Source organism: Mastacembelus armatus, chromosome 1 (genome assembly GCF_900324485.2).
Source record: "Mastacembelus armatus chromosome 1, fMasArm1.2, whole genome shotgun sequence".
NCBI lineage: Eukaryota > Metazoa > Chordata > Actinopteri > Synbranchiformes > Mastacembelidae > Mastacembelus > Mastacembelus armatus.
The window spans coordinates 19,934,607-19,950,497 of record NC_046633.1 but is presented as its reverse complement, the minus strand read 5'-3'; the positions used below and the strand labels follow the sequence as shown (position 1 = coordinate 19,950,497).

The 15,891-nt window shown below is 46.6% G+C and overlaps 1 protein-coding gene across 4 annotated transcripts in view; it reads right to left on the bottom strand.

Annotated features, from left to right (window-relative positions):
* Positions 1–15,891, bottom strand: part of LOC113127740 (dynamin-2-like) — a 128,050-nt gene that overhangs the window by 15,259 nt on the left and 96,900 nt on the right. For all 4 annotated transcript variants that reach the window (XM_026302482.2, XM_026302484.2, XM_026302483.2 and 1 more), the window contains 4 exons: positions 5,369–5,442; positions 4,931–5,080; positions 4,633–4,836; positions 3,831–3,929 (listed from right to left, as the gene is read on the bottom strand). In XM_026302482.2, coding sequence (XP_026158267.1) covers positions 3,831–3,929; positions 4,633–4,836; positions 4,931–5,080; positions 5,369–5,442 — 527 coding nt within the window. The remainder of the gene's footprint in view (positions 1–3,830; positions 3,930–4,632; positions 4,837–4,930; positions 5,081–5,368; positions 5,443–15,891) is intronic.

Below are 15,891 nucleotides of genomic sequence, written 5' to 3'. Positions count from 1 at the left end.
GCAATACAAAACATACTAGAAAAGGTAATTTCGGAAGAAATTACGTGGGAGAGCTGATACGCTGACGAAAAATACGAGGAGTAATTTAAAGTCAAAAAAGCAGACGAAAGAAAAAAGTGACAAGGAAGCAAAGAAGTTGACCAAGTAGAAGAAGTTGAATTAAAAGGAAGGAAAATGAAGTTGAAATTAAAGAAAAAAGGCAGGAAGTAAGCATGAAAAGAGTGGGATCTGAAGAAAAAGACAGACAAAGAAGAAAGTACAGGATGAGTAAGAAAGGGTTGAAAGGCAATGAAAGTAAGAAAGAAAGGTGAGGAAAGAAAAAAGTGCCAAGGAAACAAAGAAGTTGACCAAGTAGAAGAAGCTGAACGAAAAGGAAGGAAAATGAAGTTGAAAATAAAGAAAAAAGGCAAGAAGTAAGCATGAAAAGAGAGGCACTGAACAAAAAGACAGACAAAGAAGAAAGTACAGGATGAGTAAGAAAGGGTTGAAAGGCAATGAAAGTAAGAAAGAAAGGTGAGGAAAGAAAAAAGTGCCAAGGAAGCAAAGAAGTTGACAAAGTAGAAGAAGTTGAAAGAAAAGGAAGGAAAATGAAGTTGAAAGTAAAGAAAAAAGGTAGGAAGTAAGCATGAAAAGAAGAAGAAGAAGAAGTACTTTATTAATCCCCAAGTGGATTAATAAAGCAATCAACCTGTATGTAGAAAAGTAAAGTAATTTGTTTTTGGGGGTTGGAGTGTGTATGTGTGTGTGCGTGTATGTGTGTGCGTGCATGCATGCATGCATGCGTGTGTATGTGGTGTGTGTCTGTTTTATTGTTTATATTATGGAATTATAGAGTTATGGCCGTGGAAACAAAAGACTTCCTGAATCTCTCAGTCTTGGTTTTAGGAGGAATTAGTCTGGGGCTGAATGAACTTCCCATTCGCCACAGTTCCTCATGAAGTGGGTGGGCAGAATTTTCCAGTATGGAGTTGATTTTGTTCACCGTCCTCCTCTCTGCCACAGCCTCCAGTCTGTTGTTCCAGTCCAACAACAGATTTTGCCTTCCTGATCAACTTGTTTAGTCTGTTGGCCTCACCAGCCTTGATGCCACCTCCCGAGCACACAAACTGCAAAGAACAGTGCACTCGCTACTACAGACTGATAGAACGTCTTCAGTAGCTTGTTGCACACGCCAAAGGAACAGAGTCTCTGTTAATGTGGACTCCAAGGTATTTGTAGGAGTCCACAATCTCTACTTCGTCTCCAAGGATGGAGACAGGGACTGGGGTCTTCCTGCTCCTCCTAAAGTCCACCACCAGTTCTCTGGTTTTCTTGATATTGAGCTTTAGACAGTTGATGTTACACCAATCAACAAAGCTTTTTATCAAGTGAACTCAAAAGAGGGGCACTGAAAAAAAAGACAGACAAAGAAGAAAGTACAGGATGAATAAGAATTGGTTGAAAGGCAATGAAAGTAAGAAAGAAAGGTGAGGAAAGACAGAACCAGGAAGAAGAAGAAGAAGTACTTAATTAATCCCCAAGGGGAAATTAAATTGTTACAGCAGTTATTAAAGTTATTAAATTTTATATTATTTAAATTATATAAATTGATAGTGATTAATAAAGTGATTAATACAATATTAAAGCAATGAACCTGTATGTAGAAAAGTAAAGTAATTACTTGTTTTTGGGGGTTGGTGAGTGTGTGTGTGTATGTATGTGTGTATAAAAAAAGGAATATAAACAAACTAAAATAATCAAAGGGGGATAAAGGGTGTGACCATGTCCTGCCTAGTGAAGACGTCAAGGCCAACAATAGTGCCTACGGCAATCTGCCAGGAGCCAAGTGCTTGGTAAGAAGTGAAAGAAGTACGTTTTATGTCATTTCTCGTACCTTTTCCGGAAAAAACGGACTTCTCCTTACGTTCATACGGATTAAATAAAAAGTGATGATTTGTTTTCGACTTGAATTGTTTCACTCAAAAGAAAACATTTCAAGCTTTCTAGCCATATAATTCTTATTTTTAGGAGCCAAGTATTCGCTGAGATTCTGGTTGTTTTATTTACGCGTCTGTGAAGAGAAATGGCAGAGACAGACAAGGCAGAGATCGCACCCTGTCGGCTTTGTTTATTTAGAAAAAGCACAACGTTTTGTTGTTATTATGATGGTATACCACTAAAACCAGATTTGAATGATAGATTTCTGTTATCTGTACGATCAGAATTGACGGAGTAATTTCAGTTTGTTTCGGCCTTATCAGGAAACGATGCGTCAAAACGCGCCGGCGCTTGCGTCGACCACAGAGGGTTTTAAGCAGCCAGTCGGGTTTAAGCAGCCAATATATATATATATATATATATATATATATATAGCTGGTGTGGAGCCACCGAGCTATATATATATATATAGCTCGGTGGCTCCACACCAGCTAACGGGGCTAGGCTAGCTGGCTTTGACATTAAGCAGCCAGTCAGTCTAATTAGCAATCACAGACAGCTGCTCTGTTCAGCTACTGCTTTGTGTTGATCTGTTGCTATGGTGACCTAAGCCCAGAGTGGGAGGGGGAGTGACACAGCGCTTTACACACGCTGAGTGAATGAGACGCTAACAAAACTTCACCTCACAAAATGGAGGACTACAGAAAAACTATAAGACCTATCGAAATAATTCTTTCACTAACAGTGCCAGGAGGCTTCAACGAAGAGAGTGATCCGCTTTTTGTGAAGATATTCCAAAAAATGAACGATTGGTGGCGAGTTAGAAACAGCCTTCATTTGTGTTTTCCCCCAAAACGCTACGACTGTTTTAGAATGGGAGTGAATGAGAGATTGAGCAGTCACTCTCTGTCTGTTTGGCCACGTTGCGGAAAAACCGTAGGTCCTAGTGAGAACAGCATTGCCTGAAAGAGGACAAAAATCTCTACTACTTTTGAGAAAATGGTGTATGAAGAGTCAAAATTGTGGCCGTGACGGCGAGTTAGAGAGAAAAAGTTTCAATAAATTTAACAGCTTCTCCCGCTCTAGCTGTGACGTCACCCGCTCTAGCCTGCTAGAGGATTCTGCAACACACACCAATGGAAAAGTTGAAAAATGAGCAAAAACACCCTAAAATATAAACTGCCAGAAATCAAAAAGTATAAAAGATATCAAGAAGCTGACTTACAGACTAAAAGTTTAAAGGGTCTAGATCGGTTTAAAGTTGAAATGACGTTTCTAGCCCAAAGTATGACGATTTGGGAAGCTCAAACAAAGAGGAAAGTTTCATGGAAGTTGAAAGTTTTCTCCATAGAAAACCATTGTAAAAAAAAGGTGAAAAAAGTTGAAAAAAAGAAAAAGTATAAAAGATAAAAAGAAGAAAAGTAATAGCAGGAAAGTCCTCTGAAAGATGCACGTTTTGAAGTTTGAACGGAGTTTCTAGCCCAAAGCGTCTGGAAGAAGATAGCGACCGAAGAAAAGGGCGAAATAATAATAAAGAGCGAAGATAACATAAGTGGGAGAGCTCTGTCAGCTCTCCCACTAAATATGGTATGCTACTGCCAGTTCTGTGCTGTATGTGTGTGTCTGATAAAATATCTGAGTACTAGTCCCTCAGTGTGTCAGGTTATGAATGTGGGCTAGTGATAGTGATATTTGGCAGCAGTGGGAAAGTTCACAAAACTGTCAGTGGGCTTTGACTGCCATGCTCAGCAAAAAAAGAGCTAGACAACAAACAAAGTTTGTGCCACATCTCAACCATACCATAGTGTCCATTGGTGTCAAATGTATTTACTGTTTGTAAATATTTAGCTGCTCTATTTACTATAAGTGAATGGTAGTTTTAAACCTTGTTTTAAATGTTCATATGGCATTACCTCTGCGGAGTGGCAGTAGTTTGTTTTCCAGGATGTCTTGTGCGGTTGTCCCCTCATCCATCAGGTCCAGCTTGGTGATTACACCAATCGTCCGCAGACCTAAAGAAGAAGGTGTTGATGTTAGTACAGTCCACCATGGAAGTGAGATTTTAGGATTTACAAAGTGATGTGATGACATTATTTATGTTGACAAATAACTCCCATAGTGTCTTAAAAAAATGTTTCAAAGCCATGTACCATTTGTTAAAAACTTACACACAGACTACTTACACTGCTTAACAGATGAAAACAAGACTGTGAGGCTGTACAGAAGTACTTTAAGCTAAAAGCTAACATCAGCATGCTAATATGCGCGCAATAGCAATGTTAAGATGCTAAGGTTAAGGAGGTACCTTTTATACATCTGGCTTATTTTTTTATTTATAGCATGTTAGCACATTAGCTAATTAGCAGTAAACAAAAAGTTCATAATGACATTCCTATTTCCTAAATATGTCCTTATAATTTAGTAAAACTAGTAAATGCCATAGAGATGTACACTACATAGTTATTATTCATTAATCCACAGTGCTAAAAGCCTGTACCTTGAAATAGAACTTTCTCAGTATTAAATGAATAAGGGTGGAGATAATTTATTTTAATTACATTTCCACTAATCTTTTCAAGCCACATATGCTAGCAGGAAATGTTTTAATAATGTATCTGTTAATTGTTCTGGTGAGCTTGCAGGATTAATAGAAAGAAGAACACTGCTAATGGCTGCATATGAAGTAAGAAAAGCAGAACACATAATTCCCCTTACCCTGAGGGTCTACCTCCTTGGCAATCTTGAGGGCATCGGAGTTGGCCAGGTCAGTGTTTGCTGGTGTGACGGCCAGGATCAGACAACTCTCCTTGGTGATGAACTGGAGCAACATGTCTCTGATCTGGTGTTCAATGTCTGGAGGCTGGTCTCCCACGGCCACTTTGGTCATCCCCGGCAGGTCGATCAGGGTGAGATTCAAAACTGAGAGGATATTGATGAGAAGGAAAGAAGGAAACAGTTGGACAGAGGTTGAAAATTTAAAGGCTGAATATCTATGTGCATATGTGTGTGTTACCATTAGGGGAGTAAACACGGAGGTTGATGGGGATGGGGGAGATGCCTTTGTTGGAGCCAGTAATACGGTCGGTCTCTGCTTCAATCTCCAAACGTACCTCCTCAAAGTCCACAAACTTGCGGCCCTTACAGTGCAGGAACTCAGCATACTCTACATGGTGAAAATTAGAGATTTAAACAGGAGAGAGGGTGATGCATTGACAGGTGATTAATATAGACACTTACACATAGAGAGCGATAAAACGGGACAGTAGATGGCACAAAGATTTCTTTGAGGGAGTGAAAACATCTGTTGCACAAAACCTGTTGTAATAAGATATGTAGGTTGATTTTCTACATTGTGTTTTATTAGTTTTCTGCTTTGTGACTGTTGACTTTGGCTGCAGGCACCTGACTGCTTCTTGAAGGCTCAGCTGTTTGACTCATGTATACAACTTGCCTGCTTTACTGTTAACCAGCTGGAGGATGAGAGGACGACGGGTGACAATGCCAGATCCTCTGGGCAAAAAGTCCCTGATGGAGAGACAGATGAAGTTATACATAAATACATATATCTATCTGTGTCTATCTACCTCTGTATCTATCTAGAAAGAGAGAGATATCAAAATGGATATACAGTGGGTACGGAAAGTATTCAGACCCCTTCAAATTTTTCATTATTTGTGTCATTGCAGCCATTTGCCAAAATCAAAAAAGTTCATTTTATTTCTCATTAATGTACACTCAGCACCCCTTCTTGACAGAAAAAAACAGAAATGTAGAAATTTTTGCACATGTATTAAAAAAGAAAAACTGAAATATCACATGGTCATAAGTATTCAGACCCTGTGCTCAGTATTGAGTAGAAGCACCCTTTTGAGCTAGTACAGCCATGAGTCTTCTTGGGAATGATGCAACAAGTTTTTCACACCTGGATTTGGGGATCCTCTGCCATTCTTCCTTGCAGATCCTCTCCAGTTCTGTCAGGTTGGATGGTGAACGTTGGTGGACAGCCATTTTCAGGTCTCTCCAGAGATGCTCAATTGGGTTTAGGTCAGGACTCTGGCTGGGCCAGTCAAGAACGGTCACAGAGTTGTTCCGAAGCCACTCCTTTGTTATTTTAGCTGTGTGCTTAGGTTCATTGTCCTGTTGAAAGGTGAACCTTCGGCCCAGTCTGAGGTCCTGAGCACTCTGGAAGAGGTTTTCTTCCAGGATATCTCTGTACTTGGCCGCATTCATCTTTCCTTCAATTACAACCAGTCGTCCTGTCCCTGCAGCTGAAAAACACCCCCACAACACGATGCTCCCACCACCATGTTTCACTGTAGGGATTGTATTGGGCAGGTGATGAGCAGTGCCTGGTTTTCTCCACACATACCACTTACAATTAACGCCAAAAAGTTCAATCTTGGTCTCATCAGACCAGAGAATCTTATTTCTCATAGTCTGGGAGTCCTTCATGTGTTTTTTGGCAAACTCTATTCAGGTTTTCATATGTCTTGCACTGAGGAGAGGCTTCCGTCGGGCCACTCTGCCATAAAGCCCCGACTGGTGGAGGGCTGCAGTGATAGTTGACTTTGTGGAACTTTCTCCCATCTCCCTACTGCATCTCTGGAGCTCAGCCACAGTGATCTTTGGGTTCTTCTTTACCTCTCTCACCAAGGCTCTTCTCCCACGATTGCTCAGTTTGGCTGGACGGCCAGGTCTAGGAAGAGTTCTGGTCGTCCCAAACTTTTTCCATTTGAGGATTATGGAGGCCACTGTGCTCTTAGGAACCTTGAGTGCTGCAGAAATTCTTTTGTAACCTTGGCCAGATCTGTGCCTTGCCACAATTCTGTCTCTGAGCTCCTTGGGCAGTTCCTTCGACCTCATGATTCTCATTTGCTCTGACATGCACTGTGAGCTGTAAGGTCTTATATAGACAGGTGTGTGCCTTTCCTAATCAAGTCCAATCAGTTTAATTAAACACAGCTGGACTCCAATGAAGGAGCAGAACCATCTCAAGGAGGATCAGAAGAAATGGACAGCATGTGAGTTAAATATGAGTGTCACTGCAAAGGGTCTGAATACTTATGACCATGTGATATTTCAGTTTTTCTTTTTTAATAAATTTGCAAAAATTTCTGCATTTCTGTCTTTTTCTGTCAAGATGGGGTGCTGAGTGTACATTAATGAGAAATAAAATGAACTTTTTTAATTTTGGCAAATGGCTGCAATGACACAAAGAGTGAAAAATTTAAAGGGGTCTGAATACTTTCCGTACCCACTGTATAAAGTAAGTTAGGGTTTTAATGTCTGTGTAGATTCTCAGTCCTCCAGGGATGGTTATCTAGAGGTTGAGTCATGGCAACTGGACTTTCAGTTTCTAAGGCCTTACACTGTATGGCATACACCTATGTCATTCCCTATGTAGCCGTTTCTGAGAGGCTTAAACAGATTTTTGGCCGAGCAGAGTAGGGAGGAGCTAGCCCGCAGACGCGAGGGAGAGAGAGTGGGCTCCTTCGCCGCTGACATCCGTCTACACACCCGAAGGGGCTACCCTACCTTCCCGAGGGCAGCGAGAGAAGAGCTGGGTCTCCACGCCTTCCTGCGGGGCCTCACGCCAGAGAGGCTGAGGCAGCACGTTCACCTGTCATCCCCTCGAGGCCTGGAAGAGGCGGTGAAGGAGGCCGAGCGAGCTGAGGAGGTGCTGAGAGAAGAGCCGGAGATGCGTCAGCCATTGCTACAGCGACGACTAGCCCGAGCGGTCGAGCGGGAGGTGGACGTAGCACAGTCGGGGGATGAGGAGGCCAGCCAAGCCCAACCAGAAGTGGTTCCCCGTCGGAGACCAAGAGCAGACTGCTGCTACCGGTGTGGGGAGCCTGGCCATATCGCCAGAAACTGCCCTGCCCCTAGTCCCCGGGCCCCGATGACGCCATCGGCGGGAAACGGCCGCGGGGCGAGGCAGTGAGAGGACCCTTGCCCGAATCGCCAACTCCTCTCTGTGATGACTACCCAACTGTGGGCCGCTGCGGGCCTGCACAAGGACTGTATCTAGACTGTGTAATCGATGGGCAGCCCTGCCGTGCTCTGGTGGATACGGGATCCACCATTTGTTTGCTGCGGAGAGGAGTGCTACCAGAGACAGTTGGTCCGCTGCCGGGGGATTGGACCCCCATGGACACTGCCCTGTACACGGTTACAGGGGAAAAGACAATGATGCCGGGGAAAAAGACTCTGTCGGTGGTGGTGGGGATGAATCAGACGAGCCATGAATTCTGGCTCGCAGACATAAGAGATGAGTGCATCCTTGGACTAGACTTATTGGTCCAGTGGGGGGCACGGGTTGACGTGCCGGGAGTCGCCATCCATCTCGGTACTGAAACCGTGCAGCTCCGGGTGGGCCGAGGCAGCCAGGAAGAGACCCCTGTCCCACTGACACCCCGACAGCCTCCATACCCCCCAATTCCAGACCCCAGCCACGGACCAAGAACAGCAAAGACTCAGCGGGGGGGCCGGAGAGTTAACGCAGCCCGGGCCAGCACATCACAGCCTGTGCCTCCGCCCAGTCCACCTGTCTCCCCGTCACCTGAGACTGTTGCTGCAGTGAAGGAGTTGGGGCGGCGAAGTGGCGAGCATCTAAGTACGACGCAACAAGAACAGCTGCAAAGTCTACTGAATGAGTTCATGGACATTTTCGCAGCCAAGGAGGAGGACTGCACCAGGACGGCACTGATGCAGCACACCATCGATACTGGATCTGCTGCTCCCATTTGCTTACGCCCCCACCGCCTGCCCCTCGCTAAGCGACAGACTGCTGAGGAGTTGATCAAAGAGATGGCAGCGAGTGGCATCATTGAACCGTCAGACAGTCCCTGGGCCGCACCTATGGTTATGGTGCGTAAGAAGACCGGGGGTTGGCGACCCTGCGTGGACTATAGGCGCCTGAATGCGGTCACCCGCAAGGACTCTTACCCCCTGCCCCGCATCGATGATGCCCTGGACTACGTAGCTGGGTCCTGCTGGTTCAGCTCCCTAGACCTCCGCAGCGGGTATTGGCAAGTTGAACTGGCCGCTGAGGCCCGACCCAAGACTGCGTTTACCATAGGGCAAGGACTGTGGCAATTTACAGTGATGCCATTTGGACTATGCAATGCACCAGCTACATTTGAGAAGCTAATGGAGAGGGTCCTCAAAGACCGTACCCGCTGCGTGGTCTATTTGGACGATCTGCTGATCCACGCCAAAGACTTTGAGCAGGCTGTTGCTAACGCCCGAGAGGTCATGACAGCCATCGGGGGGCCGGGTTAAGGTTGAACCCGGCCAAGTGCAACCTGCTTGCTCGCCAAACGCATTTCCTGGGACATGTGATGAGCGAAAGGGGCGTGGCTACCAACCCAGAGAAGCTGGTCGCAGTGGGGACTGGCCTCCCCCAACGAACATCTCGGAACTGCGAAGCTTCCTAGGACTGGCCTCTTATTACCGAAGGTTCGTCAAAGACTTTGCCACCATTGCCAGCCCTTTGCACCATTTAACAGATAAGGGCCGGCGGTTTGAGTGGTCTGAGGACTGTGCCGCGGCGTTCCAGCAGCTGAAGGCCGCCCTCGCGGTCGCCCCAGTCCTGGCGTACCCTGACCCCAGTCAACCCTTCCTGCTGGACATGGACGCCAGTAACGTGGGGGTTGGAGCTGTGCTCTCCCAGAGGGGAGAGGCTGGAGAGCGGGTAGTGGCGTACTACAGCTGCAGCCTCAGCCGGGCCGAGAGGAACTACTGTGTTACCCGGCGGGAGCTGTTGGCGGTAATTTTGGCAGTCCGCCATTTCTGACCCTACCTCTTGGGCACCAAGTTCCTGCTCAGGACCGACCATGCCAGCCTGACCTGGTTGTTAAACTTTCGCCAGCCGGAGGGTCAGGTGGCCAGGTGGCTGGAAATATTGCAGGAATATGACTTTGAGATCCAGCACCGACCAGGGAGGCAGCATGCCAACGCCGATGCTCTCTCCAGACGCCCTTGTCTCACGGAGGAGTGTCGGTACTGTGGGCGTCTGGAGGAATGGTATCGGGGCCTGACGGCAGCGGCGGCGGAACCAGAGGGTGGCCGCGGGGTGTCGGAGCCATTCCTCCCTGAGGAACTGGGGCCACGCCAGGCGAGTGACCGAGTGCTGGGGACGGTGAGGAGGTGGTTGCAGGCGGGGACGCGTCCGGACTGGCCGGCCGTGTCCTCACAGGAGCCTGAGCTGAAGTCGCTGCATTCCCAGTGGAGCAACTTGGAGCTCCACGACGGCGTGGTCTACCGGCGGTGGCGGGCACCGGGAGGAGGAAGTGACCGACTACAGCTCCTCGTCCCCCGAGCCTTGCGGCTTGAGGTCCTCCGCTGGGTGCACGGGGCGGCAGGCGCCGGCCATTTCGGGAATGGCAAGATGGTGCGGCGGCTGAGGCAGCGGTTTTACTGGCCAGGGTGTCTACAGGATGTGGAGATCCACGTCCACTGCTGCGACGTCTGCACGGCTCAGAAGGGACCTGGCCAACGCTGCAACAGTACCTGGTGGGGGCCCCCATGGAAAGGGTCCGAGTCGACATCCTGGGCCCGTTCCCTGTCACTGATGCTGGCAACGGCTTCGTCCTGGTCGCGATGGACTATTTTACAAAGTGGCCGGAGGCGTATGCGGTGCCGGAACAGTGTGCCGCGACCTCGGCACGGGTTCTAGTGGACGGGATGTTCACGCGGTTCGGGGTGCCGGAGGAACTCCATAGTGACCAGGGGAGAAACTTTGAAAGCCGGATGTTTGGAGAGGTGTGCCAGCGGTTGGGGGTGAGGAAGACGAGGACCACCCCGCTTCACCCCCAAAGTGACGGGCTTGTCGAGCGATTCAACCGCACGCTCTCGACTCAGCTCGCTATCCTGACCAGCCAGCACCAGAAGGACTGGGACCAACACCTGCCCCTTGTTCTGTGGGCGTATCGGACGGCAGTGCAGGAGTCAAGTCAGTGCACTCCTGCAGCACTGATGTTCGGAAATGAACTCCGAACCCCGGTGGACCTGGTGTTCGGGGCGCCCCCTGAGCCGGAGATTGCTGGCGGTCCGGACATGGATTATGTTCGGCGCCTGAGGGAGCGGTTGACCACGGTCCATCAATTGGCCAGAGAGACGTTGGGGGCGACTGGGGCTCGCCAGAAGCGGGCCTATGATACCCGCGCTCACGGTCCCACTTTGGCACCCGGGGATCGGGTGTGGGTGTTCTGCCCGCAAAGGAAGCGGGGGCTGTCCCCAAAGCTGATGAGTCATTGGCAGGGACCTGGAGAGATCCTTGAGCGGATCTCAGAGGTGGTTTTCCGGGTACGGATGCCAGGGCGGGGAAGGCGGGTGGTGCTGCATAAGGACCGGTTGGCACCGTACCACCCGCTTGCCTCAGAACCTGGGACTGGCATGCGCCTGGGAAACTCTCCACCCCCCTTGCCCAGCACGGGGGGGGGACGCCACTGGACTCCGGCCGGGTGCGGGTAGTGGGGTCTCGGGCAGGCCGAGGCGTACTCAGCGCCGACCTGGGCACTTGCTGGACTTTGTGTTGGGGAATTAGGGTTGTGGGGACACTAACCCTCTTGGGGGGGGGGGGGGGGGGGGGCTGTGTAGCAACCTGGCCGGGGAGTTGGCGGCCAGGTGCATTGTGGGAGTTGTTATCAGTGTTTAGATAGGTTACCTGTTCAAATGTGTTAAGAGTTACGTTCTGTTTGGAGTTATTGTGTACTTTGGGTTGTGTTAGGGAGGGATTGTGTGTGTTTGTGTGGGGTTGTTTAGTGGGAGTGGCTGTCACCATGACTCTGGGCGATGTGTGTGTGGAAAAGGGGCTTGGTGACAGCGCTTGTAAGTGTGTGGAGTTTGATGGCTTGTTCTCTGAGCAATAAACTGCGTGAAAGAAGAACACTGCCTCCTGCTGGTCAATCGAGAAGACTGCACTTATTTACTGAGACGCTCGGGGTCGTGCGGTGTATGGGGCACGAGCGCTCTCTCTCGCTAGCAAGTACGGCGATAGCTGCTAGCATCCTGCTAGCCGTCTAGTGCTTACTAGAGTAGCTTAGCTCCAACAAAAACCCACCAGTTGTTACAATACATTTAAAAATGACATAATCCATTTTGGACCAAAAACAACTTAGATGAGATAAGCTTGAAGATAAAAAGATTGCACATTTAGCTGTGTTTAACCAATGTTTGTTTGTTTTTTTTTTTCAAAAGTATGTGTAACTGCATTATTGTGTTATTTTTATATAGTATATAGATACGATCTCATTCCCATGAGTTATTAATGTGTGTCCAGAAGACAGTATGTGTGATCCTGTGCAGCAGCTCCCCTAAACTTACATTGGCATCATGTCACTTTCTGCAGGCTATATATAAAGTAAGTTAGGGTTTTAATGTCTGTGTAGATTCTCAGTCCTCCAGGGATGGTTATCTAGAGGTTGAGTCATGGCAACTGGACTTTCAGTTTCTAAGGCCTTACACTGTATGGCATACACCTATGTCATTCCCTATGTAGCTGTTTCTGAGAGGTTTAAACGGATTTTTGGGAAACATCAGATACCACTTCACTTCAAAGCCACCAACACACTGAGACAGAGACTGGTTCACCCTCAAGACCAGATACCAAAACAAAAGAGGAGCAATGTAGTGTATGCTGTACAGTGTAAGAAAGAATGCCCAGAACTCTACATTGGAGAAACCAAACAACCACTCAACAGGAGGATGGTCCAGCACAGGAGGAGCAGCTCCCTCAGGACCACAGACAGCTGTGGACCTCCATTTAAAGGAAACAGGACACTCATTTGAAGACAGTGAGGTACACATTTTGGACAGAGAAGATAGATGGGTTGAAAGAGGAGTCAGGGAAGCTATATATGTCCAAGTGGAGAAACCCTCCCTTAACAGTGGTGGAGGACTCAGACATAATCTATCTTCAATATACCAGGCTGCCCTTTCATCTGTTCCCAGCAAATTAAGGAACATACCAAATGTTTCCCAGGAAGGACGGGACTCTGCAGACAGGTGGGGAATCAGAATGAGTCCACCATTAGATCCTAATGCCCCTCACCTGAGCTCACGCCTTTGTTCACTTAATGAGCCTATTCAGACCAGGTGTGAAGTGAAACCAACTCAGGAGCGTGGGTCTAACAACTCTCACTCTCACCTGATTTGCTTAGCTCACCTAGTGAGCCTATGGGACTAGGGGTGGAGTGACACCAACCTGGGAGATAAATTTGGAGGCTCCAGTCCAGCCTTTCTCAGACTGATGAAGCCACTTGGATGGGTGGCAAAACGTTTTAGCCTTAAAAACTGAAAATCCAGTTGCCATGACTCAACCTCCAAAAATAAAAATGGGCGCATCAACTCTGCTCATTACAAAGCTTTAACAAAGCTGATCTATGCTGATGTGAGAGATGCACACTTATGTGTATGTGTTGTCTCTGATAAGGAGAAGGTGCGTTCTTCTGCATAGACAGATATCCAGCTGCTGCAGAATGCAATGTTGATACTGCTGACACTTGTATGTACAGTATTTTATCTCTCATTCGTGCATAACCTTGCTTAGTCTACAAGGTATATAAGAAACATAGTATAGACAACATTTGTTCACCAATGATAATGCTACAATGCTGCGCACCTGCACACGTTTACAGAAATAAATTCCAAAAATGCCCTATCAAATTAAACTCTAAATGATTTAGAGATGGACGCTCTTATGCTTAAAACAAGCAAATTTCACTGCCAGTGCAGTAAGAGATTTTTACTTGAGAGCTCTTAGAATAAGTGAAGATTACCTGGTGATACCCTCCTCCCAGGAGGACAAAGTAAGAAAGTAAGAAAAAAAAAGGAAAAAAAAAAAGACTTATTTCAAGCAATTCTTGTTTGGTCTAGTTAGTGTAATAACAAGCCAATTCACACTTAAAACAAAAAAATCCATAGTTCAAATCAGTTACAACAGCTATTAGGAGTTTGAATTAACAAAAGTCACATTAAACAAACAAACCCAATAGCTACATGAGAACACAACACAGTAATTACATTTAAAAAAAAACTGAAAACACTGAAAATGTGTCACGGGGGGTGTTGGTGGAGTGGTGTGAAGGAGGAGAGGTGAGAACCCAAATGCAGGACAAACCAAGGCTTTATTTCCCCCCTGGGACATCCAGGGCTCAAGACAATGCCAAACTAGGGAACCCGATTACACGGTAAGACTCGAAAGGACCGAGTGAGACGGTCACAACGCAAAACACACTTCAGCATACGAACACCAACTAAACTATAACAATAACTAATGCTGGGGAAGGTAATGTGATGATGTCACGAAGGGGAAGGTAATGTGATGATGTCATGAAGGGGAAGGTAAAGTGATGATGTCACAAAGGGGGAGGTAAAGTGATGTCACAAACTATTGAAAAAGGACACAGAGCACATTGGTACATTCTTGGTACAAATCTTTCCTGGAGTGTGACAAGAGAGAATCCTGATCTAAAAATGCCTGCAGTTAAAGAAATCCTTTTTAACACCAAGAGGGAAATGTCTTTATGTAACATTGAAGAAGAAGTTAGGATGGCCAGATTGAGAGTTGGAAAGCTGGACAAGGAAGCTGCATTAAAGAGGCAACATCTGAAAAGCTTGAAAACATGGCGCAGACAAACCTGGACCTCCATGAACACAGCATTATGCGGTTTGAGAAGAAACTTTCAGATAGTGAAACACTTTTGGAAAAGCTGTGTCAAAAGAAATGAGGAAATCAAATCAAAAACTGAGGAGAAACAGGGTGAATTAGAGTCATTGAAAAGTCTGTTCACCACGACTGAGAAAGAACTAAATAAGTACAAAAAGTACAAAAACAAATTGGACAAGGTGACACCCACTGCGATGTCGGTCACAGAAGCCTATAAAGTTGATAGAGACTGCTCCTCTGAGGCCCTGAAGACAGAACTCACCAACAAGCTACTGACAAACATGACAATGCAGAACCAGGCCCTCATTGAACGCATTGGCAGGAGAGAGCAGTTATTGCGAGAGCAACAAGTTACTTACTGACCAACTTAGAGAGACTTAAAAAGGAGAAGGCAAATTTTAATTTGAAGGAAAAAAAAATTGTAGAAGAAGTAGAAAAAGAAAAGCATAGAGCCAACGATATGAAAACGAGGATTCCGTCTTTAGAGTCAGTAAAAATACCTAATATAGATCTTGAGCTGAATGCTTTGGACAGGAAGATAGCAGAAGTGCATAACCACTCCACAAGAAGCTTCTTCACCTTGGATATGCTTAAAAGTATCGAGGACCAAATCGCCATGATCTTAGGTAACCGATGAAATGCCAGAGAGGAAAACCTTGAAGGAATTCAGGCACGTGAAACGATCTGAAGCGATAGCCAGGATGCATGATGCAACCTTAAACTATTACAGGAGGCACACGCAGAAAAATTAAAGAGGTACAGGGAAAGATCAATGGCAGAACCTTACAAGAAATCTGGAAGAAAGATCCTGCCCAGAAGCATGCTTGTAAAAGAAAGAGGACACACTCAGTCATAAAGCAAGATGAGAAGCAAAATAAGGAGACACCAGAAGAGATAATTTGCAAGAACTGCTACCAACAGCCGTCCTTACCCCGGGGAGACAAGTCGGCAATATCCCAGGGTAGAGGTTAAGAAAGAGGCTGAAAGGCAAAAACAGCAGATGGGGATGAGAAAAGATGAGTGGGTTAAAGATCCAAATGTCCATGCCAAACAGACACAAGATATATGAGAAAAAACGAAGGAAAAGGCAGAGCTCCACCAGGAACAATCCATCTCCCACCCATTCCAAGAGCAGCTAAGATCACCTACTGCTGCAAGTGCAATCAAGGATCAAACAGCGTGAGGAGCACATAATCCTACCAATACTTTTAGAGAGACCAAAAAAGGCCACAACAGGGCAATCCATCTCCCACCCATTTCCAAAGCAGCTAAAGTCACCTCTGCTGCAAGTGCATCCACGGCTC